Source organism: Phocoena phocoena, chromosome 3 (genome assembly GCF_963924675.1).
Source record: "Phocoena phocoena chromosome 3, mPhoPho1.1, whole genome shotgun sequence".
Classification (NCBI taxonomy): domain Eukaryota; kingdom Metazoa; phylum Chordata; class Mammalia; order Artiodactyla; family Phocoenidae; genus Phocoena; species Phocoena phocoena.
In genome coordinates, this window is record NC_089221.1 from 157,359,418 (window position 1) to 157,386,555 (window position 27,138).

General features: G+C 50.4%; 3 protein-coding genes across 5 annotated transcripts; 1 reads left to right on the forward strand and 2 right to left on the reverse strand.

Moving 5' to 3' along the window:
• Nucleotides 1-98: 98 nt before the first annotated feature.
• Nucleotides 99-18,143, forward strand: ARF1 (ADP ribosylation factor 1). 3 transcript variants are annotated; one of them, XM_065873111.1, is made up of 5 exons: nt 99-190; nt 16,059-16,243; nt 16,319-16,429; nt 16,538-16,662; nt 16,822-18,143. In XM_065873111.1, exons 2-5 carry the CDS (start codon nt 16,096-16,098, stop codon nt 16,981-16,983), a joined length of 546 nt encoding a protein of 181 aa, XP_065729183.1. In that variant the 5' UTR covers nt 99-190; nt 16,059-16,095; the 3' UTR covers nt 16,984-18,143. The 3 variants fall into 3 exon arrangements, with proteins under 3 accessions (XP_065729183.1, XP_065729184.1, XP_065729186.1); XM_065873112.1 differs by lacking the exon at nt 99-190 and having other exon boundaries at nt 16,096-16,243; nt 16,538-16,635; nt 16,852-16,983; XM_065873114.1 differs by lacking the exons at nt 99-190; nt 16,319-16,429 and having other exon boundaries at nt 16,096-16,243; nt 16,822-16,983.
• A 1,291-nt stretch (nt 18,144-19,434) lies between these two features.
• On the reverse strand, nt 19,435-21,659 carry C3H1orf35 (chromosome 3 C1orf35 homolog). The gene is made up of 8 exons (XM_065874669.1): nt 21,507-21,659; nt 21,266-21,416; nt 21,071-21,116; nt 20,899-20,978; nt 20,616-20,688; nt 20,349-20,434; nt 19,713-19,838; nt 19,435-19,630 (listed from the first exon to the last, which is right to left on the reverse strand). The coding sequence occupies exons 1-8, from the start codon at nt 21,598-21,600 to the stop codon at nt 19,573-19,575; spliced, it is 714 nt and encodes a 237-aa protein (XP_065730741.1). The 5' UTR covers nt 21,601-21,659; the 3' UTR covers nt 19,435-19,572.
• Nucleotides 21,660-23,616: 1,957 nt separating this feature from the next.
• MRPL55 (mitochondrial ribosomal protein L55) lies at nt 23,617-26,605 on the reverse strand. The gene is made up of 3 exons (XM_065874670.1): nt 26,580-26,605; nt 24,174-24,378; nt 23,617-23,766 (listed from the first exon to the last, which is right to left on the reverse strand). The coding sequence occupies exons 1-3, from the start codon at nt 26,603-26,605 to the stop codon at nt 23,617-23,619; spliced, it is 381 nt and encodes a 126-aa protein (XP_065730742.1).
• Between the last annotated feature and the right edge of the window lie 533 nt (nt 26,606-27,138).

The following is a 27,138-nucleotide window of genomic DNA, read 5'->3' on the forward strand; positions in this document are numbered from 1 at the left end:
CCACCGCCCGCCCAGAGTCTGCGTGTGCACGCCGCAGCGGGGGAGTGGGCGGGACTGCGGGCGGGACCGCCCCGTTCCCCAGCGTCCCCCGCGGCAGCAGGCACTGACGTGGCTGCCGTCAGAGCCGCCATCTTGTGGGAGCGAAACCAACGCCTGCCTCCGAGCAGCATCTGCGCCGCGGCCGCCGAGGGTGAGGCTGGGCCCGGGCCGAGGGGGGGGCGGGGGCTGAGTTGAGGCCCGGCGTGAGGCTGGGCCGGGGCGGTAAGAGCCAAGACGGGTCCGAGGTGAAGCCGGGCCGGGCAAGGGGCGAGTTGAGGCCGGGCCGTGGGTCGAGGCGGGGAGCCGAAGTGAGGTAGGTAGAGGCGGGGAGCCGAGGCCCGGCAGGGTCCAGGGTCGAATAGAGGCCGGGGGCTGAGGAGAGGCTGGGCCGGTCTGGGGGTTGAAGCCGGGCCTGGGACCGAGGCGGGGCGGGGCAGATTGGGTGCTGTGTGCTGGGCAAGGGGTCTAGGCTGGGATGGGGGTCGAGTAGGGGCTGAGCTGGGTCGGGAGCCGAGTCGAGGCCGGGGAGGGGGTTGGTCGCGCAACGCTCTCCTCAAACCCCCAGAGCCGCCGGGGCGGGCGCCCGGAAGTCCGGCCCGCAACGCGGGCTCTCCAGGAAGCCTCGCTTCCTGCTCCGCCTGCGAGGCCTCCTGCCTCGGGGTCGCGAGGACCAGGAAACTGAGGCCCGCAGCCCGGGACGCGGCCAAGGTCACACGATGGCCAGGGTTTGAGCCCAGTTTCTGTCTGTTCCGAGCACGGAGCCGGCGAGGCGGGGCGGGGTTCGGGGTCCGGGTTCCAGGGCGGGTGCTGTGGAGCTGGGGTCTGAGTGGGAGTGCCTGCGGCCCAAGGAAGCCCCCGATGGACGCGCTGGCGGCACTGTAGGGCCCCTTTATCCAAGCTTGCTGCAACCCCGGGATTGCTTCCTGGGTGCCTTTGGCATGGATTAGAACACACTTCCGAGCTGGTGAATCTTTAACCTACGTTTGGAACGACCTGTCCAGGGTTGAGGCGGCCTCCCTAGCAGAGCGTCGTAAAGCTTTCTTGTCGCCCAGTCCAGGTGGTTATGGGAGGTAAAACGGTAGCTTTGTTAATAAGGCTTGGCAATTATAAAGTCCTTAAAATATTAGCTAATCAACTGAGCACTTTTGAGCTCCTCAAAACACCAAGTTGCTGTTTTAAATGAATCGAGCAAAAATGCACAAGAAATCATTGGCAGGAGACAGAGGCAATTCGGACGATTTGGGGAGGCCCCGGAAGTCACTGTTGAGAGCTGTGTAGTTGATGTAGTTGTAGCTGATGTAGTTGGTGTTAGAGTAGTCAGCTCTAGTTCTTGTTTCAGAACTGGTGGTCAGCGTTTTTTTCTGCTGGCTGTTTGCGTGGTTGCTCCTGCATTTCTGGCAGTGTGTGTGTGTGTGTGTGTGTGTCTGAAGGAGTGTGAGATGCCATGGCGCATGCTGTGTGGTGTTCTTGGAGTTTTCAGAAACTCAAGAGTAGCCAAAACTGGAAGAACTTTGAATGCATGGTGTTGTTAGCTGGGTCCAAAATTATGAAGAATTGAGTGTGTATGTGTTATCACAAATCTGGCCACTTCGTTAGAGTGTGCCATAAAGATTTCCTCTAGTTAACGGGTAGAATGTAGTGTGCCTGTTCACTGGGCATGTCCTGTTGAAAACAGATCCTTGTCACTTGGGCATTAGAAACCTGCTGTTTCCCGTGAGGGCTAACTTCAGATACAGGTATTCAAAATTGCTACTTCAGAAAGATTTAACATAGTTGGTTTGGATAATAGGTGACTCACATGCTGTCTGCTCATCATTGTAAGAAAGTTAGTAGAAAGCAAAAACTGGTTCTGTGCTTCTCACAGTTCTGGTTTTTAAATCATGTGGTTTAGCTATTTGCTTTGCCTCTTGCACAATGTGAAGAGGGCGTTCAGACCTGCTAAGCAACCTCTACCAAAGATCAGGCAGGGTTTGAAACTACAGGAAGGTACACCTGGACTTTTCTGTTTACTTTAGTAGAATTCAGTATGGACCATCAGCCACTGAGGTGATCTCCAGGGTCGAATGGCTGTACGAATAAATCTAACATAGGGGCAAAACCCTTGTGCAAGTTCATAAATAGTATATTAACTTGGTTTGAGAGAGTTAAATCAGTTTCCTTCAAATTCAATGTTGCCTTGAGATATATGAATTTAAATCTGCTCTTGATCACAGTTCAGGCTCACCAAGCATTTCTGCAGCCTTCCTGAGGGTTGTGATCACTTACTGAGCTGGTGTTCAGACCCAGCTAGCCTGTGCTTGCCATAGCATTTATGACTGGTCTCTGTACACGTTGTCCCATAGATATTCTCCCCTTTGACCTTCCAGCCTTTGTAGGATTAGGAGAAAGAAGGAAATAAAATGCACGTTTGTCAGAGGTGGTTGGGAAAGAAACATGAAAAATTCCTTTCAGTTGGGATCTTAACATTAAATAAGAACTTACCTCTTTTGTGGTCTGTCTGCTCGTCATTGGTGTGGATGGTGTTAGAAATGTCCTCCCAGCACCATCTGAAGTGGTCTTTTGGAAATGTTTTTGACCTAATAGTGGGTTGGGTGTAACACTTCCTACTGGCAGGTAAAGGAGGGCTTGGGAATGTGTGAGTGTGAAAGAATAGGGGGTGATGTTAATTTCAGAGTGTGAGCCAGGGAGAGGGGAATACTTCATCCTTAGGTTCTTATCCTCTCGTGATTGTTATAAAATCTTTAAAATATAGTATCTGTTAAAGCTATACAGCTCTATCACTATTCTGGAAGGTAGTTCAACATTCTCAGATGGTTCAGATGGCCTGATTAGCTAGAAAAAATGTGGCAGAATTTAACACGAAAACATCAAAGCTCCTTATTCCTAGGAGAATCTGTTAGGCCCTCACCCAGTTCTTTCAGCCAAGCTTCCTTATATGAGTGGGAAGAAATGGTGAAGCTATCTGTTGCAGGGACTAACCTCCATATTCCTAACAAACCCATGTTTCCTGGGTTTTGCATACATTGGAGACAAGAGCTTGGCAGCCTGTCATCACATAGAAAGGGAAGAGTGGGACTTATCACTCACTGAAAAAGAAGAGACAGAAAAAAAGCATACAAGACAGGCAGATTTTACACACATAGCATTCGGGAGTGATTCTCTTTAGGAGGCAAACATTTTTACACACCTGAGGCTACAGGGGTAACTGTTAGTATACAGCATAAATTAACAGAAGCCCCAGTTATGATCCATGTACATTTTCAGAAGTTAGAGATGTACAGTATATTTTAGAAACATTAATTAATGAAAATCAGAATTTAGTAAGTTTTGCTCCTCAGAGGGATGCTAGCAAGCTAGAAGAGTTTGTCTCCAAAGAGCAAGTCATATGTAAAATAGCCAACATCTTTCAGTTTGTATTGTACATCAAATTATTTTTGCAGTGATGTATGTGGGAGCTAAACAGAAAGCTTAATAGTACTAGGTCTCTGAGGTCCTGGAAATTTTTAACATGAAGTTTTTAAGTGTCCTATCAGTTTGACTTAGGGACAAATGGCCAAGAAAGTAGTTTCAAGATTCTGTCTAGACTTATATGTGAAGAGTAGGAACGAAGGCAAAGTTAGATGTGCCTGTGTTTTGATCACAGGTTTCAGAATAAAGGATGTCTTTAAAAATTGCTGTTAAGAGGGTGTTTTCCTGTCAAGTATTCTATCATCTGTAGATGAGCATGCAGTTCCTAACTGATTGAATCTATTAATTTATATTTAAAATAATGTATCTTTTGTCAATTTTGGTGATGTAACTTTGCTTAAAATAATTATAGCTTTTAGCATTTCTCTTTTGTCAAAGTGATATGAGATCTTGCAGATTCCTGGGGAGATCACTGAAAATATATTTTTAGTCACTGGTTGCATGTACCTGAGGGCAGGTTTAGGAAGCAGATTGTGTACACACTTCTCCTGTGGTATTGAACTTTGCTGAGATGGACGTGTTTGCCCTGAGTAGTTATCTGTGTCTCTACAGCCCAGATTTCCTCCTCACTGGAATGTCAAAGGAATGTTCAGATTCCATCACACTCATGTATACTTTTAAACCAGTATGAAATTCATCATTGAATTGATAGGGTTTTTTTTCTGACAAACTAATTTTTCAGAAAAGCATATGTATATGATTAATCTTTCTACTTTTTCATACTTAAGGCCCTGATAAGTGTTCTTTTATGATTCTTTTCTCCTCTTCTTGACAGTGAATCTCTTGGGTGCCCAGGGAGGTGGCCAGTAGAGAAAAAGACAGGTGGAGATAGAGAGATGGGTGGAGGAAGGTGTGTGAGTTCTGGGCAGAGGAGTACTCACTGGCAAAGTATAAGGCTGGGTGGAGACGCAGGGCCATGGCAGTGAATGGAATGGAAAAGCAGGCCAACGGGACACAGTAAAAGGAGTGGGCACTGAGTCAGACCTATCAGGAGGATAGGGGAGGAGGTGCCATTTGAGTAGAGGTATAAGGGAGTGGGGGTCCTGTGTGTCTTTGGGAGAAACAAGAAGCTTCTCCCAGGCAGGGAAACAGTAAGTGCAAAGGCCCTTAGGTGGGAGTGCACTTAGTTGATTTGGAGACCTGCCAGGAGCACAGGAGGGGAGAGAAGCCTGCTGGTGTGTACCAGTGGTCCTTTGAGGGATAGCCCCACAGAAAGGGTATTTTGGGAACTTGTGGGAGGATTTTGGGCTCTGCCAATGGTGAGAGGCAATACTGATATTTAGTACGTTTAGCAGCAAGAATGCATTCAGCATGACTTTCATATAGGTGAAAAATCTGTTTATATCTTAAACCTAATTCTGTTTATGTATGGAGTCAACGTGTGTGTGTGTGTGTGTGTGTGTGTTTGGTTTTAGTAGATGTTCTGCATTTTCTAGGAAATAAACTACCTTGTAAATTAAGGGTGATTGTATTTTGTTCTTTGCAGAACTTTACCAAGAGTTGTTCTCTGTTTCCGGTGGTGGGACATTTCATGGACACAGCAGGTTCTGAGTATCTGAGATGCTGGTGTATTTGTGGCAGTCTTCATTAGGTGGTTCTCTGACTACCTCCCTTGAACTTGTAGTGTGGTCATGACCAATACTGAAGGTCATGTGTTATATGACACCATCTTTCATTTCCATGTTACATTTTAGTTGGGGCAACATGGGTTTTTTGCAGTCTGGTGTGTATGTTGGTTGTATTGTCTGCTAGTTTCCTTTCTGGATGGCAGGGGTGGTGCTGTGAAATGCCATGGGGGTGTTGGCTCTGATCTTCTTAAAGAACCTGACTTAGTCTGACCTTTCCTAACAGGACCCTCTTGCTGGCATTGAGAACACCTTGCAGAGTGGAAGCTACAGGCTTTGGGAGTGCCAGAGGAGAGATGAGGTGGCCGGGACCAGGTGGATAGTGATGGGGAAGCACCTTTTCAAAGGGAGAGGTGATGGGACTTGCCAGTAAAGTAAACAGATTTGAGGATGAGAGGGACAGAGAGAGGAATTGTGAGTGTCTCTGGGGTTTGGGTCTGAAGAACTGGGAGGAAGTTGCAGAGGGTTAAAGTGGGAAAGAGTGGGTCCTTTATATTTGAGGATTAGATTTTGATGGGAAACCCATGTGTTAAGGGGGTAGTAGAAGAGAAGTCTGGAGGTGAGAGGAAGCCTCAACTGGGGTCCCACGTAGGGGACTGCGTTCCTCTGGGAGTGAATGGCTGGATAGGGGCAGTACTAGGGAGTGAAAGTGCAAGACACTGAGTGTGATGGGACTGCTGGTCACCTGAGGCAGGTGATGGGGACTGCTGGGAGGTTTTAAGCAGAGGATGGCAGGAGCAGGTATATGAATGAAATTTCCCTGAGTCCAGGGCTGTCCAGGGTTTGAAATGTGAGCAGAGGTAGGAAGAGCCCTATTGAGAGGTAGCTGTGGCTGTTCAGGCCAAACAACGAGAAGTTCCCCACAAGGACATTGTCCTCCCAGCCAAGACCAGCTGCTTGGAGAGTGAGGCAGAGGTTTCCCCGAGTGCTCTGAGCTGGTGCACCTCTGGGTGCTCCTAACAAGGGTCTCAGGAGGGCAGATCTGGCAGGGGGCTTGCTTCAGAGGTAGGAGGATCTAACAGAGGCTCTCAGCCACTGCTGCACTTTGCTATTCTGTGTCTTCTGGGAAGCCCATCACTCAGAAAAAGAGGTGGGGCTGTAATTTTTTTTACATTTTGTTTTCAAAATGAAAGTTCTCTGCAGGCAAAAATCAAGTTTTAGAGATTGGTTTAATCATTTTAATCACTCACAAAATCCCCTTGTGCTGAAAAAGCCTCAGGGGGCTGCCTGCCACTCTGAGAAGTTTGAGGAGGAAGAACTGGGCACTCTGACAGCTCATGGTTGGTTGCAGTTCCCTTTTTCTTCAAGGGTGTGGAAAGGGGTCCGAGCAACGCTGGCTTCTCCAGAGCCCCACCTTTGTGCCTGGAGAGGGTCCTATGTCTGCACCATGGGTGCAGGTGGCCTCCTTGAGAAGACACCAGAACAGAAACCATAGGGGCTTTAGCATGTTTGTGGTGATCATATAATTAAAGAGGTAGAGTGACAAAAACAAACTAATGTGATATACTTCACAACAGAAATCAGAATCCTGAATTGCCTTCTCTTCCTTGTTCTCACTACTGGAACTGAAACATAGGACTGTGTTATTTGACAGGTGTGCCTGTCCTTTCTGTCAGGATCATGGGGACTGAGACTTCAGCAGCTGGAGCTGTGTGTGTGTGTGTGTGTGTGTGTGTGTGTGTGTGTGAGAGAGAGAGAGAGAGAGAGAGAGAGAGAGTCCCTGCGCTCATGTTGAAGCTTTTAGCTGCATTGAAAGGACTATAGTGTAACTGTGGATCAGTCTTTGACATTGCTTGGCCCAGAGCCTTGTTTGCCATTGAGGTGAGGTTGGAAGGATGAGCACTCTGTTCCACTTGTGTTTCACCATCTGTCAGTTGGATTCATTGAGTACTCTTGAACTTTTGTGTGCCCAGGGCTGTGCTCATCACACAGCTACTCCTTACATGAGTGTGCTGTTAGCTCCACAGTGTGTCGAGGGTATGCTGAGAACAACAAAAAGGAAAGGACTCTTCCCTGTGGAAGGTGGCATCTGAACTTGGCTTCAGAGGTTGAGTGAAAGGCTCGGTGGGCATGGCATAGAAAATCAGTATGGAGAGGGGACTGGGAGCCAAGGTCAGAATATGGGCCTGAGTGACTTGCTGAGGAGTTCCAAACCAATGGTGCTCTGTTTGCAGGATGGGTTGAAATACAATTCTAATTGATTTCCATAGAACCACTGATGTGCAGAATTAGTAAGGAGTTGGTAGTCAACACTTTTCAGGGTATCTGGGTGGTTTACAGTTGCCTGTAGTTTCTGTAATCCTGCTTTGCATTTTAGTCATAAATTGCTTTGTTTCCTCCATATTCAGTTTAACTTGTTATACATTTTAATGTTCTGAGGTTGTTGCAAATTTGTTTTTGGTTTTGTTTTTTCGGTCTTTTGATCTCTTTTTCCAGTAACAATTTCTTTAGACTTAAGTGTGTTTGGAGTCAGATGGAGGGTATATATGCCCTGACTTCTGGAGTAGAAGTGCTTGTTAGGGTCCATGGCACTGGCCCCACCACAGTGAGGGGTCCAGGCGCCCACCACCAGGTCTGCAGGACCTGGAAACCATTCCATCACTGTTGCCCCATCCCACGGGCTAGCATACTCAGATGGTCCTGCATAGCTACAGGGGGCCAGGAATGTAGGTTTACTCTGGAAGGCCTCTCGAGCCCAGGGACAGATCTGGGAGAAGAAAATACCAAGGAGCAGCCAGCGTCTGCCACCAGGACGAATGCACAGAACTGTCAGAGATGCTCCTGATGTAGCATCCGAATGAGGCCTCAACTTGTGGGTATCATCCACTCTTTGTTTTACTCCAGTTGGAGGCCGCATGACATTTGTGTTCAGAGGTCCTACATGGACATTGTTTTCATTTGGGGTAGACCATCTGGTTATTTGCTCCCATCTGTAGATTTCACGTCAGTGTAAGTATCTTTGGTAATGGGCTTTGAGAACAGTTACGTTAAAAAACAGTAAAACTTTAAGACTGTGAATAAGGGAGAATTGCAAAAGATAACTAAATATATTCATCAGTTAAATGCTTTGGATTTTGTAGTTACTGGTAAGTAGGATTAATTGCAGTTTCACTGTTTCCACGCTCGCCTTGTGGTTCATATGCTTGTTCCGTTAGACAATGGACAGTGACTCTTGGATGTTCATGTTAGTATAGACCAAGAGCTACATTCATGAATGAAACTCATTTCTTGTTGTCATTTTAAGGATTTCACCTTGAATCTTAAGCTGGCCAAGAGGGACCTAAATTGAATTTCACTGGTTGCTCCTCCTAAGGATCAGACCTGACCGGAAACCCCTTCCTTCAGCTTTGGGAGGCAACTTGCAGGGCATCTGGAGACCAGGGTTAGTGTACTAGTCTATGGATTTCTGGTACTCATCGTCCTCTGGGGGCGGCGGTGGGGGGGGTTGTTGGGAACGGGACTGCTGCATAGAGGCCAGGTCTAGTGCCTAATTGATTCCTGCAAAACATCCTAAAAGTTTTGTTGTGAAAAACAAAAAACAGTCTCTCATTGGAATTCACCTTTAGGAGCAGACCAGAACTATACAGTTCTAGAATGTTTTTGCATGTTCTTTCATTTATTCTTTTTCTTTGTATTGAAAGTTCAGAGTCAGTGTAGATGAAATGGGTGGAGGTGGTCAAAAGGTACAAACTTCCGGTCCTAATATAAATAAATCCTGTAATATGAGGTACAGTATGGTGACTGTAGTTTACCGTACTGTATTTATATTTGAAAGTTGCTAAGAGAGGAAATCTTAAAAGTTCTCATCACAAGGAAAAAAAGGGTGACTGTGTGAGGTGATGGGAGTTAACTAGACTTTTTGTGGTGATCATTTCACAATATATACACATATCAAGTCATTATTTTGTACAACTGAAAATAATACAGTATGTCAGTTATATCTGAATAAAACTGAAAGGAAAAAAAAAGTTCAGTCAACTTAATTACATCCTTTGAGTGTCTCAGGCTGAATATTCTTCCTTCTGAGCGTGTTGTTGATTCTTATCTTCATCACAATTGTGTTAGGCCTGTGAGGTGTATCTGCCTGTCACTAGTATTGGCACGTTCAGTATTCTTATGCTAATTTTTATGAAAAAGTTACAACATGTAACGCTCTACCCAATAGCAGAAAAATGTTAGAGCTACAGAAATGGAATGTTGGACTAATAGAGTAATGACTGAAGGCTTTATTTAGCTGATGGGGTGGAGCTACAAGTTGATGTACAAAAAGCAGTTTGTAGCAGATTATATTATGTGATAATATTGCCTATGAAAGTAGAGGACCCCCACCCCTTAAAATTAAATCCTACATGTCAGGGATGAATTAGGCTTTTGAGTGGTTGATAATCTAAGCACATATTTGACTGCTTGAAGAATGAATGAAACCCTTGTTTTATAATATATATCAATTCCTCAGGAAGATCTTCACTTTGTTAATTTTTCTCAAATTAGATATTAAAATTGACATTATGAACTATTGAGCTGTACATTTTACTATATGTAATTTACACCTAATAAACTTGACTTTTTTTTAAAAACAAAACGAAAAAAATTCTGATGTCACCTAGCTGTTCATTTGAATAGGGGATTCATCCATATGATCTCATTTACAGAGGGACCAGAACAGCCCATCACATCTGAGGCACAGAATAGAATCCAAACCCTTGTTTTTTTGCCTCCTTGGGTCACATTTTCGTTTCTCAAGACATGCTCTAGGTTAGTGGTTTATTCTTCCTGCTGATTCCCAGCAGTTTGGGTCATCTTGATATGGATACAGAGATTTTAAGTAAACCAGCTCTAACAGTTTCAGAAAATGTGACAAACTTTCCTTCTGCAGAAGTAAGCTGCACGGCTCTGTAGGGGAGGGCTGTCCCGTGCTTATCTTGAATCCTCTGAGGCTTGTTAGGAGATGCAGCAGGCACAGGTAGAGCTCGTGGGTACATATATTTCTCTTCAGCAGGTAAACCAGTCACTCTGGATTCATTTACTGGAGTGGAACAGGTGTAAACTCACGCTACATTTTTTCCTCCCTGCACTGGCTTTCCCAGGGAGGCCTGTTGTTGGCCTTGGCCTGTAGCCTAATAGGTCTTTGCATGCAGGAGTGTAGGCAGCCAGTTGTGTCCTGTTCTTTGCTATAGTGTTGAACTGCCACCCTATCATTGTTTCTGGTCCTAACCAGAAAAAGGAAAAAACCATTCTTAAGGGGCTGTGTCCGCTCAGAGCTTTCTGTCTCAGGAAAGAGACGTGCTGTTGTTACTCTTGCATCTTATGAGCCAGCTGGAAGGTGCAAACTCAGGCAGGTGCGGGGAAGTGCTCTTTTGAGAAAATCAGCGTCTTCACTGCTTACAAATACGGCCATTACCATGAACCTGAAAAACAGGTTTTGACCTTAGTGCTGGGGATCCTGGTAGAGGAAAGGGTGAAATAAACCTAGGCTGGGCATCCTACAAGTTAGAACCTGTGTGGAGAGGCCACGGAACAACTCTCATGGTAACTGTTGAACCTTTCCACTGTGATACTGTGTTAGGTCAGGAGCTGCCAGGGCCCCTGGACCAGGTGCAGGGTGGTTATAGATAGATGCTTGTATAGTGGGAGAGACCAAGTGCTGTGTGTAGCGTCTTAAACCCTAGAGTTTGTGCTCATCCCCATCCAGGTTCAGCCACCAAATATATGGCCCATTTCCCCTTTGGGGCTTCAGGACTTGAGTAAGTTAAAAAACTGTGTGTGGAAGGCAAGGACCACACTGATAATCAGGGCTCAGCAGACTGCACGGCCAAGGCAGGCCAGGGGTGAGTGGGCAGACATGCTTGGGTGGAGAGGGGAGGAGGCTCTTGGACTGCCATGGCTGTGACTGACTGCATTTTGAAGCTGACATGCGGGTGTGGGCCTGCTGCTGGGCCCAGTTTACCTGGAATGTTCCATCAGTCCCGTGTGGGAGTTGGGAGAGTACACTTAACCTTTTCACCCCTTAGTGCCCAGGTTTTTGTGTCAATTTGTAGGAACGTAACACTAAAACAGGTATAAAACAAGTATAAACAGCAGTCTTCCATCCTGCCTCCCAGGGATAGCCCCTTGCATGCCTCACTGTACTAAATAGTGTGCTAATACTGTTTCTCAGTGTGTCAGCTTTGGACAGTGAGGGTTGGCCCTTGAGACCACAAGTTCTGGCCTCGGCTTTCCAATACCCAGCAATGACAGTCAAAGTATCATGACTGAGTAAATATTGTTCACTGCTGAGTCAAGTGGTGACTGGCTTATGGTTTCCCTCAGGAAATCTTAAAATGACTTCTTTGCATTTTCATCCTTGGGTTTTTTTTTTGTGTACCTGTCATTAGTTTTTCCCAATTCCCCTAGAATTGCCAAACCCCACGTTTAAACCACATAGGTAACTGTTCCTCTTTTCCTGGAACTCTCCTCCTTCCTGCTGCAGCCTGCGCTGGCTGCTGTTCAGGCCTGCCTCTGTGTCTCCCTCCATCACCTTGGGGGCTCCCTCTGCCTGTGGCAACCTGGAGAAGAAGGCATGTGTGAAGCCTTGCATTTCTGACCTCTGTTCTGCCCTTTGGCTGATACAGTTACAGATTGAAAGTGCTGCTTATGTCTCTCTTTTGGGGGAACAGTTTGAGGTTCACCACATAATTGAGGGAAAGGCATGGAGATTTCCAATACCCACATAACCTTCCTCACTATATCCCCCACTAGAGTGGTGCATTTGTTACAGTTGATGAACCTACATTGATACATCATCATCCAGAGCTCATAGTTTACCTTAGGGTTCACTCTTGGTGTTGTGTGTTCTGTGGGTTTGGAGAAATGCATATTGACACGTATCTACCATTGCAGTTTCACACAGAATAGTTTCACTGTCCTAAAAATCCTTTGTGTTCCACCTATTCATCCCTCCCTTCCTCCTAACCCCTCACAACCACTGAAAGGATCTTCTTACTGTCTCCACTGTTTTGCCTTTTCCAGAATGTCATATAGTTGGAATCATAGGTGTGTAGTATTCTTAGATTGGCTTCTTTCACTTAGTAATGCACATGTATGCTCCTCCACATCTTTTCATGTCTTGATAGCGCCTTTCTTTTTAGTGTTGAATAATATTGTTTGGATGTACCACAGCTTATCCATTTACCTACTGGAAGACATCATGGTTGCTTCCAAATTGTGGCAAAATTTTGAATGAATAAAACTTTTTGGAATGAATAAAACTTCTGTAAACATCAGTGTGCAGGTGTCTGTGTGGATGTTAGTTTTCAGTTCCTTTGGGAGCATGATTGCTGAATTATATGTTCAGAGTATGTTTTGTAAGAAACCTCCAAACTGTTTGCGGACAGCTGTACCATTTTGCATTCCCTCGGGTAATGGAGGAGAGTTCCTGTTGCTCCACATTCTTGCCATTGCCAGCGTGTGTTCTGGATTTTGGCTTTTGGTCATTCTAATAGGTGTGCAGTAATAGCTCATTGTTTTAATTTGCATTTCTCTGAGGACATATGATGAGCATCTTTTCATTGCTTACTTGCCTTCTGTAAACCTTTAATGAGGTTTTCATTAAGATCTTTGGCCCATTTTTTTAATTTTAAAATTAAATTTGTTATTGTTGAGTTATAAGTGGTCTTTGTATATTTTGGATGACAGTCCTTTATCAGATGTATCTCTTGCAGATATATTCTTCCAGTCTGGTTTTGTCTTTCACAGAGCAGAAGTTTGTCATTTTAATGAAGTTCAGTTTATCAGTTATTTCTTTCATGGGATCATGTCTTTGGTGTTGTGTCTAAAAAGTCATCACCATACGCAACGTAGATGTTGGTCTTTTAAATTGCTCCTAGTTTCCTCCCTTTTTTAAAAAAATATTTATTTATTTGGCTGCATTGGGTCTTAGTTGCAGCATGCAGGACCCAGTTCCCTGATCAGGGATTGAACCTGGGGCCCCTGCATTGGAAGCTCGGGGCCCTAGCCACTGGACCACCAGGGAAGTCCCAGTTTCCTCTTTTTTAAATCTTGTGTGTGTGTGTGTGGATTTTTTTCACTTTGGTTGTGAGGTCTGCTGTTCTCTGTGTCCTAATGCCCTGTTCTTGTTTTGTGGGCACCAGGTCCCCACCATGTCGATGCCAAGGCTGTGTGTGGGTTGGGGATTTTGTTTATTTTTTATTGTTTTTTCTTTTTAAATGTCTTCTCTCCAAATTCTTTGTTTCAGTCACTTGCATTGGGGGCTTCTTAAAGGGAGATAGGGGCATGGCTGTTTGAGGGCCTCCAGGTGCAAGAATCCATAGGTCCTTGCTTTGAGCCCTCTGGGTTACATGTGAGGGTCTGCAGGGAAGTGTGCCTCCCTGTTGATTTTGCCCATATCCATCTGTTTCCAGTACAGTGCACCCCATGCCCTCCTCTGCCTGGATGGTGGAGTCAGGGCCCCTGGTTCAGCCACTCCAAAAAGGTCCCTTGGCTCTCCTGCAGGGCTGAGGATGAGTACTTGGTCAGGGTCAGACCTCACCAAAATTTGCTGATGTCTGTCGCCTCTTTCCACCTCCCCCCACTTTTCTCTTTTGAGTCAGTCATCACTTACTTCTTTATTGGTAACGATTTCAGGAGTAAGCTGAGATAAATGTGTGTGTTCAGTTTATTCTGTCTTCCATAATTTATCATCGTCTATAGGAAAAATGGCTGTCTGCAGAAAAGGAAATATAGTAAAGATATTTTTAAATTTTAATTTTATAACTAGGTAATATTATTCAAAACCAAAAAGAATTAAAGTGTTGAAAGTGCACTGAAGCCTGCTGGAAGCGCCTCCACGGGACATCTCTAGGACCATTGGAGCATCTAAGTCACAGTGGGGTAGTGATTCTGACCTACTGAGTAAACTAGGAATGCACAAGTTCACACTATATCAAAGTGGTTCCTTGCAGTAGAATGCTAACTAATAGCTGGAAGGAATGACTCAATAGAAAATCACCATTTGACAGTCCTCATGGTAATAATTCAGCCAGGAAATGTCAGAGTGCTAAAACTAGAAGGTGGAAGTTGGATGAGGAGCAGGACGTGGACTTAGTCACCAAATACTCACTGATGACTAAGGCAGAAAGTAACTTGCAGTGGAGGCCTGGCGACTCCACCTGAGCCTGTCATCAGAGGTGATAAGGAATGGTGATAAGGAATGGTGGGGGTCTGGGGCACGCCCCCCAGGTGGAGTGCAGTGGGACGTGCCTGTGGCAGGCCCATAACTGTGTCCTTCATGGGTCTGGCCTCTGACCCCAGCAGTGTCCATCCAAAGTCCAAAGACTGGGGAGCTCATTGTTACTTCTAGGGGGGTCAGGTATGCAGGGCAAGGCTCCTTCCAAGCCTTGACGGTGGCTTCCACCAACACCCTCTCAGAGGTCAGATGCAAGCAGCTCCTGCCTGCTTGGAACAATCTGTGGTTCATTAGGTTTTCTGTCAACACTCACACAGAGTTCTTCCCAGTTGAAGGCTGCCCAGCTCTCCACAGCTTGACTTCACCATAGGTGCCAAAAGTCCAGATTCCTGGCTTCCCTGGTGGCGCAGTGGTTAAGAATCCGCCTGCCAATGCAGGGGACACAGGTTCGAGCCCTGGTCCAGGAAGAGCCCACATGCTGCGGAGCAGCTAAGCCTGTGCGCCACAACTACTGAGCCTGTGCTCTAGAGCCTGCGAGCCACAGCTACTGAAGCCCACATGCCTAGAGCCAGTGCTCTGCAACAAGAGAAGCCACTGCAGTGAGAAGCCTGCGCACAGCAACAAAGACCCACCTCAGCCATTAATTAATTAATTTTTTTTTAAAGTCCAGATTCCTAAGCATTTGAGAAAGTGACCGTTTTTTCCTAAGGCCTTGTTTGCAAATAAAACAGTTGAAGAAGGAGAGTACTGAGCATGGAGAGGCCAGTCCTGGGCAGCTCTGGTGCCTTGGGCGCCTTTTGGGACAGGAGATCCTCTCCTCCGTGAGCCTCACTCTCCCACAGCTGTGGTCACTTGTCCCTTCCTGTAGGTCTGGGTGTCTGGGCCTGGTCTCTGACCTTGGGTCCAGCCAGCTCAGTGGTATCCTAGTGTTTCTGCCCTGCTGAGTGAGGAGAGCCTGGTGGGAGCCCAAACACAGCACACGTGTTCTCGTACAAGCATGTTGCTGCACCACACAGGCCTTCTCCTCTCTGGGACAGCACTGACCACAGCTCTTGGGAAAGTGTCCCCTGGCAGGCTCCCCAGGGTCATTGTTGTGGGCTCACCCTTAGACTGAATGCCCTGGTGTGCTGCCCTAGAGCCCAGGTGTTCTCACTCCACCGGTCCCGCCTGCAGGGTGTGCTAAGCTCTCAGCGTGTTGGGAAAGGTCGGCTTTTGGTCTCTGCCATGGGCCCTCCTAGCTTCTTGTGTGTTAGTTGCCTTAACATTGGACGGTTTTTCACTGAGACTTGGAGCAGTTGGGAGACATGGTAGGGCCTTGGAGTGGTTGTTTCTGGCCCCTTGAAAAGCTCTGTATTAGATTATGGAGAATCTAGCATTCATTTGAAAGCCACACCTCTCCACGCATGTTGGACATTGCACCCCACAGTGGCAGGTTGTAGGACTTAGAGGTAAGTTACCCTGAGGCCTTGGGCGTCACTTCCTGATATAATGGCAGTTGCTGCTTCAAAATCCGGTCAGCCCTGTTCTAAGATTCCCATTCTCTCCCTTTTAAGGGTGATTTTAGGGCTCAAGAGGCAGGCAGGCAGGACTCTTTTTCTTTTGGATAGGAACCAGAATTACATCAGCTTATGCCTTGTGAGTTTTCAGGAGAGATAACAGGATGTCCATCTGTCTGTCTATGGGTGAGTCTGTCTCTGAGCTGCTGCTGCTTTGCTGGCCCTGGGCAGCACAGAAAGAGACACAAGGACTCCTTGTATCTGCAGGTTTCTCTGGCCAGTGTTGCTCCCACCAGTCTACAGCATGGGGAATATCTTTGCAAACCTCTTCAAGGGCCTTTTTGGCAAAAAAGAAATGCGCATTCTCATGGTGGGCCTAGATGCTGCGGGAAAGACCACCATCCTGTACAAACTGAAGCTGGGTGAAATCGTGACCACCATTCCCACTATAGGTGAGGAGGCTGGGCCTCGGGAGGCTAGGGGGTAGTGGTAGCCCTAGGGAGAGCCTCACACTGGGTTTCCTCCAGGCTTCAACGTGGAAACCGTGGAATACAAGAACATCAGCTTCACTGTGTGGGACGTGGGTGGCCAGGACAAGATCCGGCCTCTGTGGCGCCACTACTTCCAGAACACACAAGGTGAGGGTGGGCCACCCCATTACAACCCTCAGGAGGGGGGCTGTGGCCTTTGGGAGAGGTTGGGAGTGTCCCGGGTGCCTGCACTAATGCTTACTGTTCCCTATGCAGGTCTCATCTTCGTGGTTGACAGCAATGACAGAGAGCGTGTGAATGAGGCCCGAGAGGAGCTTATGAGGATGCTGGCAGAAGACGAGCTCAGGGACGCTGTTCTGCTCGTGTTTGCTAACAAACAGGTACGCATGACTGAGCCACCCTGTGTGCTGGTGGTGGGTGCACGTTAGGCAGCCAGCCTCTCAGCGATGGAGGTCTGACGAGGGGGGGTCACAGGTCAGGTGGAGAGGGTTCCATGCAGTCCCCTTGACCCACGCCTGCTTTGCTACCCTCCCCCCTAGGACCTCCCCAATGCCATGAATGCAGCTGAGATCACGGACAAGCTGGGTCTGCACTCTCTGCGCCACAGGAACTGGTACATTCAGGCCACCTGTGCCACCAGCGGGGACGGGCTCTATGAGGGACTGGACTGGCTGTCCAATCAGCTCCGGAACCAGAAGTGAGCTGTACTCCTCTCTCCTCCCTTCACACTCCCTCCTTCTGCCCTCGCTTTACTCTCATGTGGCAAACGTGCCCCTGTGGTGTGAGTGCCAGAAGCTGTCTCCATGGTCGGTCACAGTGTGCTTCACCATGCTGTAAATGTGCAGACGCAGCCTGCAACTGGGTTTTTATTTAATGTAAATAGTTTTTGTTTCCAATGAGGCAGTTTCTGGTACTCCTATGCAATATTACTCAGCTTTTTTTATTGTAAAAAGAAAATCAACCCACTGTTTAGTACTGAGAAGGGATTTTAGGCACACGGGTCATTCAGGAGTCGCTGTGTCAGAAAAGCCCGATGTTCCTCTTCTGGGCTTTACATCTGTGTTGAGATCCATTTTGGTGGTTGGTTTTTAACCCAAACTCAGTGCATTTTTTAAAATAGTTACAAATACAAGATAAGGAGAACACTTGAACACACAGAAGGGAGAAATGTGCCTAGTGTAGGTTCTGCAGTAATGGCCTGAGTCCAGTCCACCAGTGGTCTGTTTCCCGTTGGGAACGTGAAACGGGGCAGAACCAGCTATGATCCATTCTGCATGGTCACAATAGGGTCCCTGTGATTTGCTCTGTCTTGGGTCATCCCACACCCCATAGCGTTTGTGCTTGTATCTGTGCTTACATGGCTGCCCAGGAGATGGGCTGGAGGCTGCAGCCACCACTCTCAGACCCCTTGGAGGAACCCCAGCCTTTTCTTGGGTCAGCATGGGCACTTTGGTTGGAACGCTCTGGTTTGAGTGGGAGCCCTGCAGTCCCCTTGCTTGCCTGCTCCGGGCTCTCTGGGGTCTCACCAGCAGGAGCGGGGGTGGTCATCCTTGAGCCCCAGCCCCTCGGAGCCCCTGTCTATGTGTGCTTTCACTCCCTCAGCCTGCAAGGGTCAGATTTGCCATCGAAAAATGATAACCTCTACTTTTTTCTTTTGTATTTTGATAAACACTGAAGAAGCTGGAGCTGTTAAACTTTATCTTGGGGAAAACCTCAGAACTGGTTTATTTGGTGTCGTGGAACCTCTTAATGCTTTCAATACACAATTAGTAATCAACTGTTTTGTATACTTGTTTTCAGTTTTCATTTCGACAAACAGGCACTGTAATTACAGCTATTAGAATAAAATCTCTTAACTATTTCATGGCTCTCCCATTTTTGGGTGCCCCTGACTGAGTCTGCTTCTTGGAAGCTGGGCAGGGACAGCTGCTTCCTCCCCACTTAGGGAGGGCAGCATTGCTCTGACTTGCCCTGTTCCCTCTCTCTGCCCATCCCTTCCCTGCCACCCCACCCTTGTCTCCCTCCCCGCCTCCCCCACCGCTTCACTTTCCCATGGGTGGGTGTGGGTATGTCCCAGTGCCCTTGTGGTGACCACCTCATTGGTCTCATGCTGGCAGTCCAGCCCCCTGGTCCCAGTCTTGGCAATGCCTGGTTGTGAAAGGAACGGCAGGGTCACCATATGGAGTATGCCCAAAAGGCTTAGGGCCAGGTGGTATGTGGAGGAAACCCCCCACCCTTCCTAACATCCACCCTCTGTGGTAACCCCCAAGCCAGCCAGCTGTCCTCTGGAGGGGCGGGAACCCCTGGCCAAGCTCCACGTCACTGCCACAGCGATTGACCCATGCCTGGCTGGGTGCTTTGTGCACCTGTGCCATAGACCCCGTCCCACTTTTGCAAGGGTTGTCCCTCTGACCTGGAGCCCTTCTTGGCACCCTTGCTGCCCCCACTGGGTGCAGGCATTGGCAGGCGAAGTTCCAGGTGTCCTTTCCCCCAGAAGGCAGGCTGCCCCACCATAAATAATGATCTACTCTAACAGGTTGAAAACCAGTGCTGAGTGCTCTGAAGACAGAATTGCCTTCAGCTCTCATTTCTTTGAAAATCAGAAGCAAAACAAGAACCTCAATAATGAATCCAGGCTGGGTTTTGTCTTTATTCCAATGTGGTTGTAAGATGTTTTCACTTTTTCTGTGGAGGGCCAGGTTGTATGTATGCCTCCCAGCCTTGGAGATGGGGGGCCGGGTGGAGGGAGCCAGTGCCATAGCACGCAAAGGGGATGGGGGTGAGACAGTGGTTAAGAGGTCCCTTGGTGGCCTGGAGAGACAAGGGTGGCTCCAGGTACAAGTCCTGCTCCCCATGATCTAAATGCCCAGGCTGCCCCTTCTAGCATGCTCACCTACCTGCAGCTGAGCACTCTTTGGCCCCTCTGCCTTCCCTGCTGGCCAGTCATGGCCCAGGGCCCTTGGTACACCTGAAGTTGATGCAGGGGACCAGGCCAACATGGGACCCCAGGATGCTGACCACCAAAAGGACAGTGCCCCTCCCAGTGGGCTTGCAGGTAGTCTTGCTGGAACTCAAGAGATTTACCACATTTTCACACATCACGTTCTATTGTGACACATGACAACAACCTTCCCTTTAGTATGAGACACTTTCCACTTAAAATAAGTTTATTTAAGTACAAAGAATGAGTCAACACAAAGAAGAATAGAAGTAGCCATACTTGGCCACAACTAAGCCTCTTTGGGGACCTGGGGTGACCCCCACAGGCCAACCCTCCAGATCCCTGGGCCTCAGTCGCTGTCATGCCTGCGCTTCCTCTTGCAGCAAGTCGAGGAGTCTGAGTCATGCCTAAGGGAGACCAAGGGACACCTGGTGTGAGGGGCCCTGCCTGCCCAGCACTGTGTCTCCATCCCCAGGCAGCTGCACCTACTGGATGGGAGCAGGGGGCTGTGAGGAATCCGGCCCCTTCCCGTGCTCCTTTTCTTTCCTCCTCTTCTCTTTCTTGTGTCTCTTCTTCTTTTTCTTCTCTTTCCTGCTCTTCCTGTGGCTTTCAGGGCTGCAAAGGATGATACGGAGTGCCAGGAGCCTCTGGGGTTTTGGGGGTCTAGCCGGGGGTGGGGCCACCACAGTAGCCACTGACCATGTGTAGCCATTTCAATCTCAAATCACTAAAGGAAAGTCCTCAGTACCATGTGTGGCCAGTGGCTACCATGGTGGGCATCACAGACACATTCCAACCACGGCAGAAAGGTCTGCAGGGCAGCACCTGACAATCTCATGGCTCCTACCAGCCCTCCCATTGGGATGCCCCTGCACTCTTGGGGCCGGGTGGTGACCCCCTCCTGTGCTCCCCAGGTCCTCGCACAAGTGGCCCATGTCTGAGCATCCTCCTCCAGGGCCCCTGACCCTGCAGGGGGTTGGTAGGCAGTCGTGAGACCGCCCCAGGGCTCAGGATCTCCAGAGGCTCCTCAAAAGAAAAAAGGGGCTGGAGCTGGGGAGTTCACTGACTGGAGAAGCAGCCAACATGCTGAGAAAACAGTGAGTTCTGTGCCCTGGGAGGCCTTACCCCGGCTCCACCTTCTCCTCTGACCGAGGCTTCTTTTTGGCCGAGGCCGGGGAGGTCCCTGTCCGACTGCTCTCCACGCGGTGGTGCTGCCGAAAAAAGCCACAAGCCACTCGGGATGTGCGGGGCGCCCTGGCATGCCGACCGGCGAGAACCAGCCAGAAGCTGGGAGGGTATCCCCAAGGAGAGACGGCCTGCCCTCAACAGGAAGAGGCACTCAGACCGCCCCCCACCCCACCATGGGATCCCAGGATGTTTGGGGGTAGTTACCGTGAACACTGAAAGCCCCAGCTTAGCAGCCTCTTTGTCTTCCCGGGACAGCGCCACTCGCCCTGCAGAGCCACTGCGGGGACGTGGGTGAGATCCCCCCATGGTGAGACACACCCCCATAGACACACCCACGGCGAGGGCCGCCCATCCCCAGGCCTCCCTAGAGAAGTGGTGCGCCCAGACGACCCGTGCTAGCGTCCACCTGGGCGGCTGACAGTGCGGAGCCCCGAGGAGCCACGCCCTCGCGATTTCTGGGGCCCCCAAGGACCCTCTGGCCCCGTACCTGGAGCTCCCCAGGCCCAGGAGCCGGTCCACTCCCTTCTCGGGGTCACCTCCTTCCCGCTTACAGACTTCGACAAAGTCCTGTTGGGGAGGGGAGTGCAAGTGCTCACCGCAGCGCAGGGTCAGACCCCTCCCAATCCCGCCCCCGCACTCCAGGAGGGCCCACCTCTCACCTCCTTGCTCAGGCCGGTGGGCTGCTTCCTTACGTTCTTGTAGCCTCTGCGGGGGCCGCGCGTGAGCTTCAGGGAGCTGCGGGCCTCGCCTCGGCCCCAGCCCCTGCCGCGCCCCCACCCGGAGGTAAACCAACACCCTCCCCGTCCCCCGCCCCCCCACCCCCACCCCGGCCCAAGCTCTCAAGCCGCACTCACAGCGCTGCCATGAGCGCCTCCTGCTCCGCCTGCCTCACAGCCGCCAGCTCCTGCTCCCGGCTCAGACCCGCGCTGTGCTCCCGGCCCTTGGCGTACCAGGTGAGGTCACGGCCCTTCTGCCAGCGGCCCACTGGGGCCATGAGCGAGTTGCCTGCGGGGAACGGAGCGCCGAGTGCTCGGCACGGCCCGCGGGTCGGCGCACCCCCAGCCCGCGAGCCCCCGGTCCCTGCGCCCCACTCACCCAGGTAGTTCTCCCTCTGCTTATCAGTCTTCACATCCTCCCAGCTGAACTGGTCCTGCCCGCCGCGCACGCCGCCGCGGCTGGAGCCGAACATGGTAACAGGCAGCCTTCTACCTCCGGACTTCCCGGTACCCAGGCCCCACAGGTCCCCGCTCCTACTCACGCGTCGCACGCGGTGACGTCACGCCTGCGCCAAACCCGTGCGCTTGCGCTCTGTTTCCCCCCTCACCTCCCGAAGGTGTCCCGCCCTGGCGCGCCTGTGCCTCAGTGCCGGCCCCCGAGCGCTTGCGCACTGCCGCGGGCCCAGCGGTGGCACTGGCAAAGGTGCGGAGGCTGGACCCGGGCACCCCAATGACAGGACAGCCGTTATAAGTCACATTATGTGGGTCACGCCCCAGAGTCACTGTTCCCATTGTGTGCCGTGTTCCCTTGGCTGTGCCGGCAGAGGGGCAGGCACTGGAGAGACGTCTGCAAACCCGCACTGAGCTTCCCGGCTATAGCTGCTTGAGGTTTCGATCAGGTAGCAGGCTGCCCCAGAGACAGGGAGCGCCAAGGTCAGGTCGCGCCTGCACCGCTCGTCCTCCGCCCTCGGGGGTACCGGCTGTGTCCAGTTCCCAAGGAAACACACCTCATCGCGTTCGTTCCCCAGACAGCACAGAGAACGCCTCAGTCACCCACAAAGTGTTGGCAGATGCTTCTCATTCGGCACCGTTTCGGTCATTGCTGCTGTCAGGTGATGGCTCAGTATCCGAAGTAAATTGAGCTAATTGTAGGGCAAGCGCGTTCCGTTTATCACCAGAGCGAACCAGACTAGATTCAGTGATAACGGTGCTAGTGAGTGGAGGGGTGCCACTCTATTAGCCAACCCCTGCTGAATTGAAACCGTAGGGTGAACAAATGTTCTCTGAGGAATTTACAGCAAGGTGTCAAGACTGTTATTCTGTATGCCCTTTGTATTAGTCCTTTCACAAGACACTGCCCTCCTGCAGGTTACTCAGTGAATTCACCTGATGGGCTGGCAGGACATTAAATGAGAAGAGGCCTTTCACCTGGCCTTCCTCTGAACCTGCTTTCTCGGGGAATCCCGCACTTGCCTGACGGCTGCCGGGGGCATCCTTGAGCAAGCCAGGTTGGCTGGGCCTGGAGTGGACAGCTGCTGTGGGGGCCGGGGGGTGGTGCAGTACAGTAGATGTCCCCGTGCAGCTGTACAGTGCTGGTGTGGTGAGTGGACCAGAAGGGGTTGGCCTACTGATCTAGAGATAAGGTACAGGGTTCATCTCCCACAGGCTGCTGGCTCCTGCCTCCCAGGTCATGAACAGAATGCCGTCCCCACCGTCTACTATATGACAGTGCTCTACAACTGGCCCTCAGATTTATGAAAAGGAGCCTGACAACCAAGGACCTAACAAGAAGCAGCCCCAGGCCTGGGCCGGCTCAGCTGCCTTAAAAAGGCTGGGAATTGCTCCCTTGGGTCTTGCAGGAAGGCTGCCAGGGTAAAATCAACCCCTGGAGCAGAAAGGCAGCAGTCAACTGGAAGGCCTAGCAGATTGTAGCTACAATGCACTGCAGACCTCAGTGGCATTAACAAAGAGGAGCGGCCAGTCCCTTTGGCCCCTTTGATGGGGAGCACCTTCCCACTGCGTGCTGGGTAGGGCTGAGGGAGCCCTGGTGAGGGGTAGGGCAGGCCAGCTGTAGGCTAGGTGCAGATGTCCTTGGATCCCAGACACCCTGCTCCTCCCACCTACTCTTGGTGGCCACTGTGCTCCCCCAGGAGAGTCCCTGGTGCCCTGAGGCTGAAGGCAGCGCTAGAACCAAGGGGGCTCCAGGACCCAGAGGGGCAGGTACAGCAGTGGCCAGGCTTCCCTGCAGTAGGAAGAGCACCCATGACCTCGGTACTGTTGAAGGATCACATGCCCTTTGGACCTCATCCTAAAACCACAACTGACCTGATTCTAAGCCCTCCATTCAGCTCAGTTGTAGAGACCCTCAGGCTAGGGCACATGAAAAAGAAAGACAAGATGGACACAGCTTCGTGAACACATGATTTAAAGACACATGCCCCTCCCTGCTCCATAGCATCCCCCTCGGTCAGAGCAGCTTCCAGGCACCATCACTTTTTGGTCCAAAACTGCTTGTACTGCTCCACATCGAAGTCGTCACCGAGCTCTGGCTCCTCCTCCTTCTCTTTGACCTGGGCCTCTCGTTTCCGGAACCGTGCACGCCTCTCCTCTGGGGACAGAGAGTCCAGGTCCACGGGCATCTGCGGGGAGGAAGGGATGTGTTGTACATGGCTCAGGTGGAGGGTACCAGGATGTTCTCCAGGGTCTCCACTTCACCTTGTTATCATCTACCACACAGTTTAGGTCTTATGTGTTCTGTTGGGTTTTCTCTCCCTTTGAAGCTTTTATTTTTTAAAAAACTTTTTCTGCTTGTTTTCCCAAGACGTGATAAGTTTTTTGAATACACACCTCACTATTGCTTTCTCATCTTGATGTGTGGAGTGAGCTCCAGGTCACCCTCCTCCCTCTCCTCAAACAATTCTGACCCATGACTCGCCTTCCCTCCCCAGTCCAGTGATGGTGGATTCTGAGCCCATGAACCCCTAGAGGAGCAGTTTCTACAGGCTAAGACCTGCACCCCAGGGGAGTGTTGGGGAAGGAAGCTTACTGTGAGTATCCGTCGAGGCTCCCGGTAGCGGATGTGGATGGTGGAACCATCCTGCTTGACCAGGAGCACAGGGTAGAGGCGTGCGTAGGTCTGCCGGTGCACTCGAGTGAGTGAGGCTCTGTTGCAATCAGCCCGCTGGGAGGACACATACAGTTGGCGGTGGCTCTCAAGGGCAGCCCCTGTCACCCCACGCTGCCAGAGCAGGCTGCAGACACACATGTGCTGGTCAGCGGTTGGTGCCAGGACCAGAGTGGCCACGCAGCCCAGCTCCTATGGGGGCACACAGCAACCCACACCGGGGCAGCATGTGGTCAGAGTAGCTCCACCCCACATCCAGAAAGAGGCTGCAGGGGTGAGCCCACAAGGCTCTCAGATGGGTGAGGACAGAGTCCACAGCCAGGACCCTGGTGGGTGTCTCTGGTGAGGCCTGGCCCCATAGCTAAGGTGCTGGACTACAACATTGAGTGGGAAGCTGACTTCCAGGGGACTGCAAACCTGGTGCTTGGACTGACCATTTGAGTCCATCCCATGCCCCCTTCCCCATTCACACATTGAAGCCCTAACCCCCCGTGAGATGGTGTCAGGAGGTGGGACCTTTGGGTGGTGATTTGGATTAGATGAGGTCGTGAGGGTAGGGTCCCCCCAGTAGGATTGGTGCCCTTATAAGAGGAAGAGACCAGAGAGCTAACTCTCTCCTCCATATGAGGACACTGCAAGAAGGCAGCCATCTCTGAACCAGGAAGAGAGACTTCACCAGAACCCTGCTGGCACCCTAATCTCAGACTTCCAGCTTTCTTAAGCTGCCTGGTCTGTGGTGTTCTGCTAGGTCAGCCCAAGCAGACCGAGACACCTGGCCCACTTAGCTTCTGAGTGTGGTGGGCGCTCAGCCCTCCCGCACACAGCAGAGCACATGCTCCAAGGTGACAGGAAAGGGCTAGGTACTCTTCATGCCCCACTCTACCCAGCCACGTGACCCCACATTTGTCTCACCCACTCGGGACCTCGATTTCCCTGTCCCAGCCTTTCCCTGTGACCCCCCGCCCCAAAGTCCCTTCCAGGCTGGCTTTCATGCAAACTTGCATTCAGAGCCCCAGGCTGTGCCTCAGGCCATCCGTTTCCTCCCTCACAGGTTTGAGGAAGAATGCATTCAAACAAGTACCAGAATTTCCTGGAATTGTCGGGTACTCTGGAAGTGACCTTCTTCTCCTGGCATTCTTTTGAACACTCACGGTGGACAGGCATCCTGCACACTCACCATGTGCCTTTTCCCAACCCCCTCACTGCATGGGCAGTCACATCAATGCAGACCTTCCCAACAGCCTCCCACCTGGTCCCCATTTCAATTCCAGTTAAGTTCCCCTGCTTTGTGGGTAGTGATTCTAAAAACCTGATATTCACATCACTTCAGTAGCTCCCACCAGAGTTTCAGGACTTCTCTCTCCACAAAGCAGCCAGCATGAGCACATGGGCCACGCACAGCCACAGTATGGCAGCCTCTGCTTTGGTTGTGGTTCCCACCACCCCCTGCACTCCCCAGCTGACACCTCAGGCTGAGGGCCCATCTCCTCCACTAGCCTGATGGCCTGGGGCAAGAATTGCATCTTATTTGCTATCAAGTCCCAGACCCTCCCTAGCTAAGTGCTCGTAAATTTTGGCAAAATGAATCCAGTCCCTGCCTCCAGAAGTGCAAGATTGGAGAAAGGAGGTGGTGGGTAAACTCCAGCACCAGAGGAACCTGCAGTCAGTTGGGCAGGGCCTGTACCTAAGCAGCACCAGGGAGCCCAGGACACAGCCGCTCCGGAGAACCTGGGGTTGGTGACTCAGGAGGCTTCTGGAAGGGGCTGGAGTCAACCCTTGAGGGGAAAGAGTGGATGTTTTCCCACCAAACAGCAGTTGCAGCTCCAACATGAACCTTCTCCAGCAATGAGGGCCCTCCTGGGAACGCTGCAGCCCGAGTCCCTTCTCCATCTTCATACTAACCCACAGCTTCAGGTGCCACATCCCTCTCCCTAGATTCCACAGAAACAATTCAAAACCTGCATTCATTTTCTCCTCCATCAATACTTCTCACCTGGGGGAGACCAGGGAGTGAGAGGAACACGCAGATGGGGAGGCAGTTCTGGTGGTAAGAGAAGGAAGGCCATGATCTTCTCCATGGCTGGCCCGCAGGCTCTGAATAGGACAGTGACCACCATCACATCTGTTTGGTGCCAGGTACTCACAAGTCACTTCCATTCCTCCTTCAACACTTAAGGTGTCCACACATATGTACTTGTATGTATTCTCCAGATAAACACACTGGCTCTGGAGGTTTTCCTGAGGCAGCAGACCCTAAGGCTCTTGAGTTGGCATTCTTTGGGTGGCCCCATTACAGCAGTCCCGAGAGGCCTGGAAATCCATGCTTACCCAAGCAGTCTGCCCTTGGCCACCATTCCTCCTGCAGCACGTGAAAGCCCAGGGTCAGTCACTGGCCCAGTGTGTGACCTGCTAGGCAAAGAAATGAGAGATCTTTTTAAAAGGCAGGCTTTTCCACCTAACTGATTCTCACCAAATCCCAGCCAGGAACAAAGCGGTCTCCGAGACATTACCAGGTCAGTGCCAGTCTTGCCCAGTAACCTATCAGGCTTCCAGCCCTGACCTGGCATTAGAATCACCTGTGGAACGTTTTTGACCCGGAGATGCCCCAGTCCTACTCCCCAAAACTCTGACTTAGTACGTCTGCAGCAGGGCCCGGGACCTTTCTGGTGGGTTGCTGAGTCAGGGGAGCCACTCTGAGGATGGAATGCAACGTAAACGGAGAAGACTAGCTCATACCTTGTTTTCCAAGGTCATTGCATTCTCACAAAATCCAGCGAGGTAAAGATTACAAAAGGGCAGCCGCGGCTTACTAAACCTTGAGTCCCAGGGAAACTGAGGTTTCCGCGGTGACAAACCAGTTGTTTCAAATGTCGAAGACCTGATGTAT

Excerpts from the sequence above, each read along its gene's own strand:
- MRPL55 (XM_065874670.1), bottom strand. The coding sequence starts at position 26,605 with ATGGTGGCCAAGGGCAGACTGCTTGG. Across the intron at positions 24,379-26,579 it reads GCCAAGGGCAGACTGCTTGG|CCTGCTCTGGCAGCGTGGGG; the intron begins GTAAGCATGGAT and ends GTGTGTCTGCAG. Across the intron at positions 23,767-24,173 it reads AGCCTCGACGGATACTCACA|ATGCCCGTGGACCTGGACTC; the intron begins GTAAGCTTCCTT and ends TCCTCCCCGCAG.
- C3H1orf35 (XM_065874669.1), bottom strand. The coding sequence starts at position 21,600 with ATGTTCGGCTCCAGCCGCGGCGGCGTGCGCGGCGGGCAGGACCAGTTC. Across the intron at positions 21,117-21,265 it reads GAGGCGCTCATGGCAGCGCT|AGGCTACAAGAACGTAAGGA; the intron begins GTGAGTGCGGCT and ends CGGCCCCCGCAG. Across the intron at positions 19,839-20,348 it reads GAGGAGAAGGTGGAGCCGGG|CCCTGAAAGCCACAGGAAGA; the intron begins GTAAGGCCTCCC and ends CATCCTTTGCAG.
- ARF1 (XM_065873111.1), top strand. The coding sequence starts at position 16,096 with ATGGGGAATATCTTTGCAAACCTCTTCAAGGGCCTTTTTGGCAAAAAA. Across the intron at positions 16,244-16,318 it reads GACCACCATTCCCACTATAG|GCTTCAACGTGGAAACCGTG; the intron begins GTGAGGAGGCTG and ends GGTTTCCTCCAG. Across the intron at positions 16,663-16,821 it reads TCGTGTTTGCTAACAAACAG|GACCTCCCCAATGCCATGAA; the intron begins GTACGCATGACT and ends CCTCCCCCCTAG.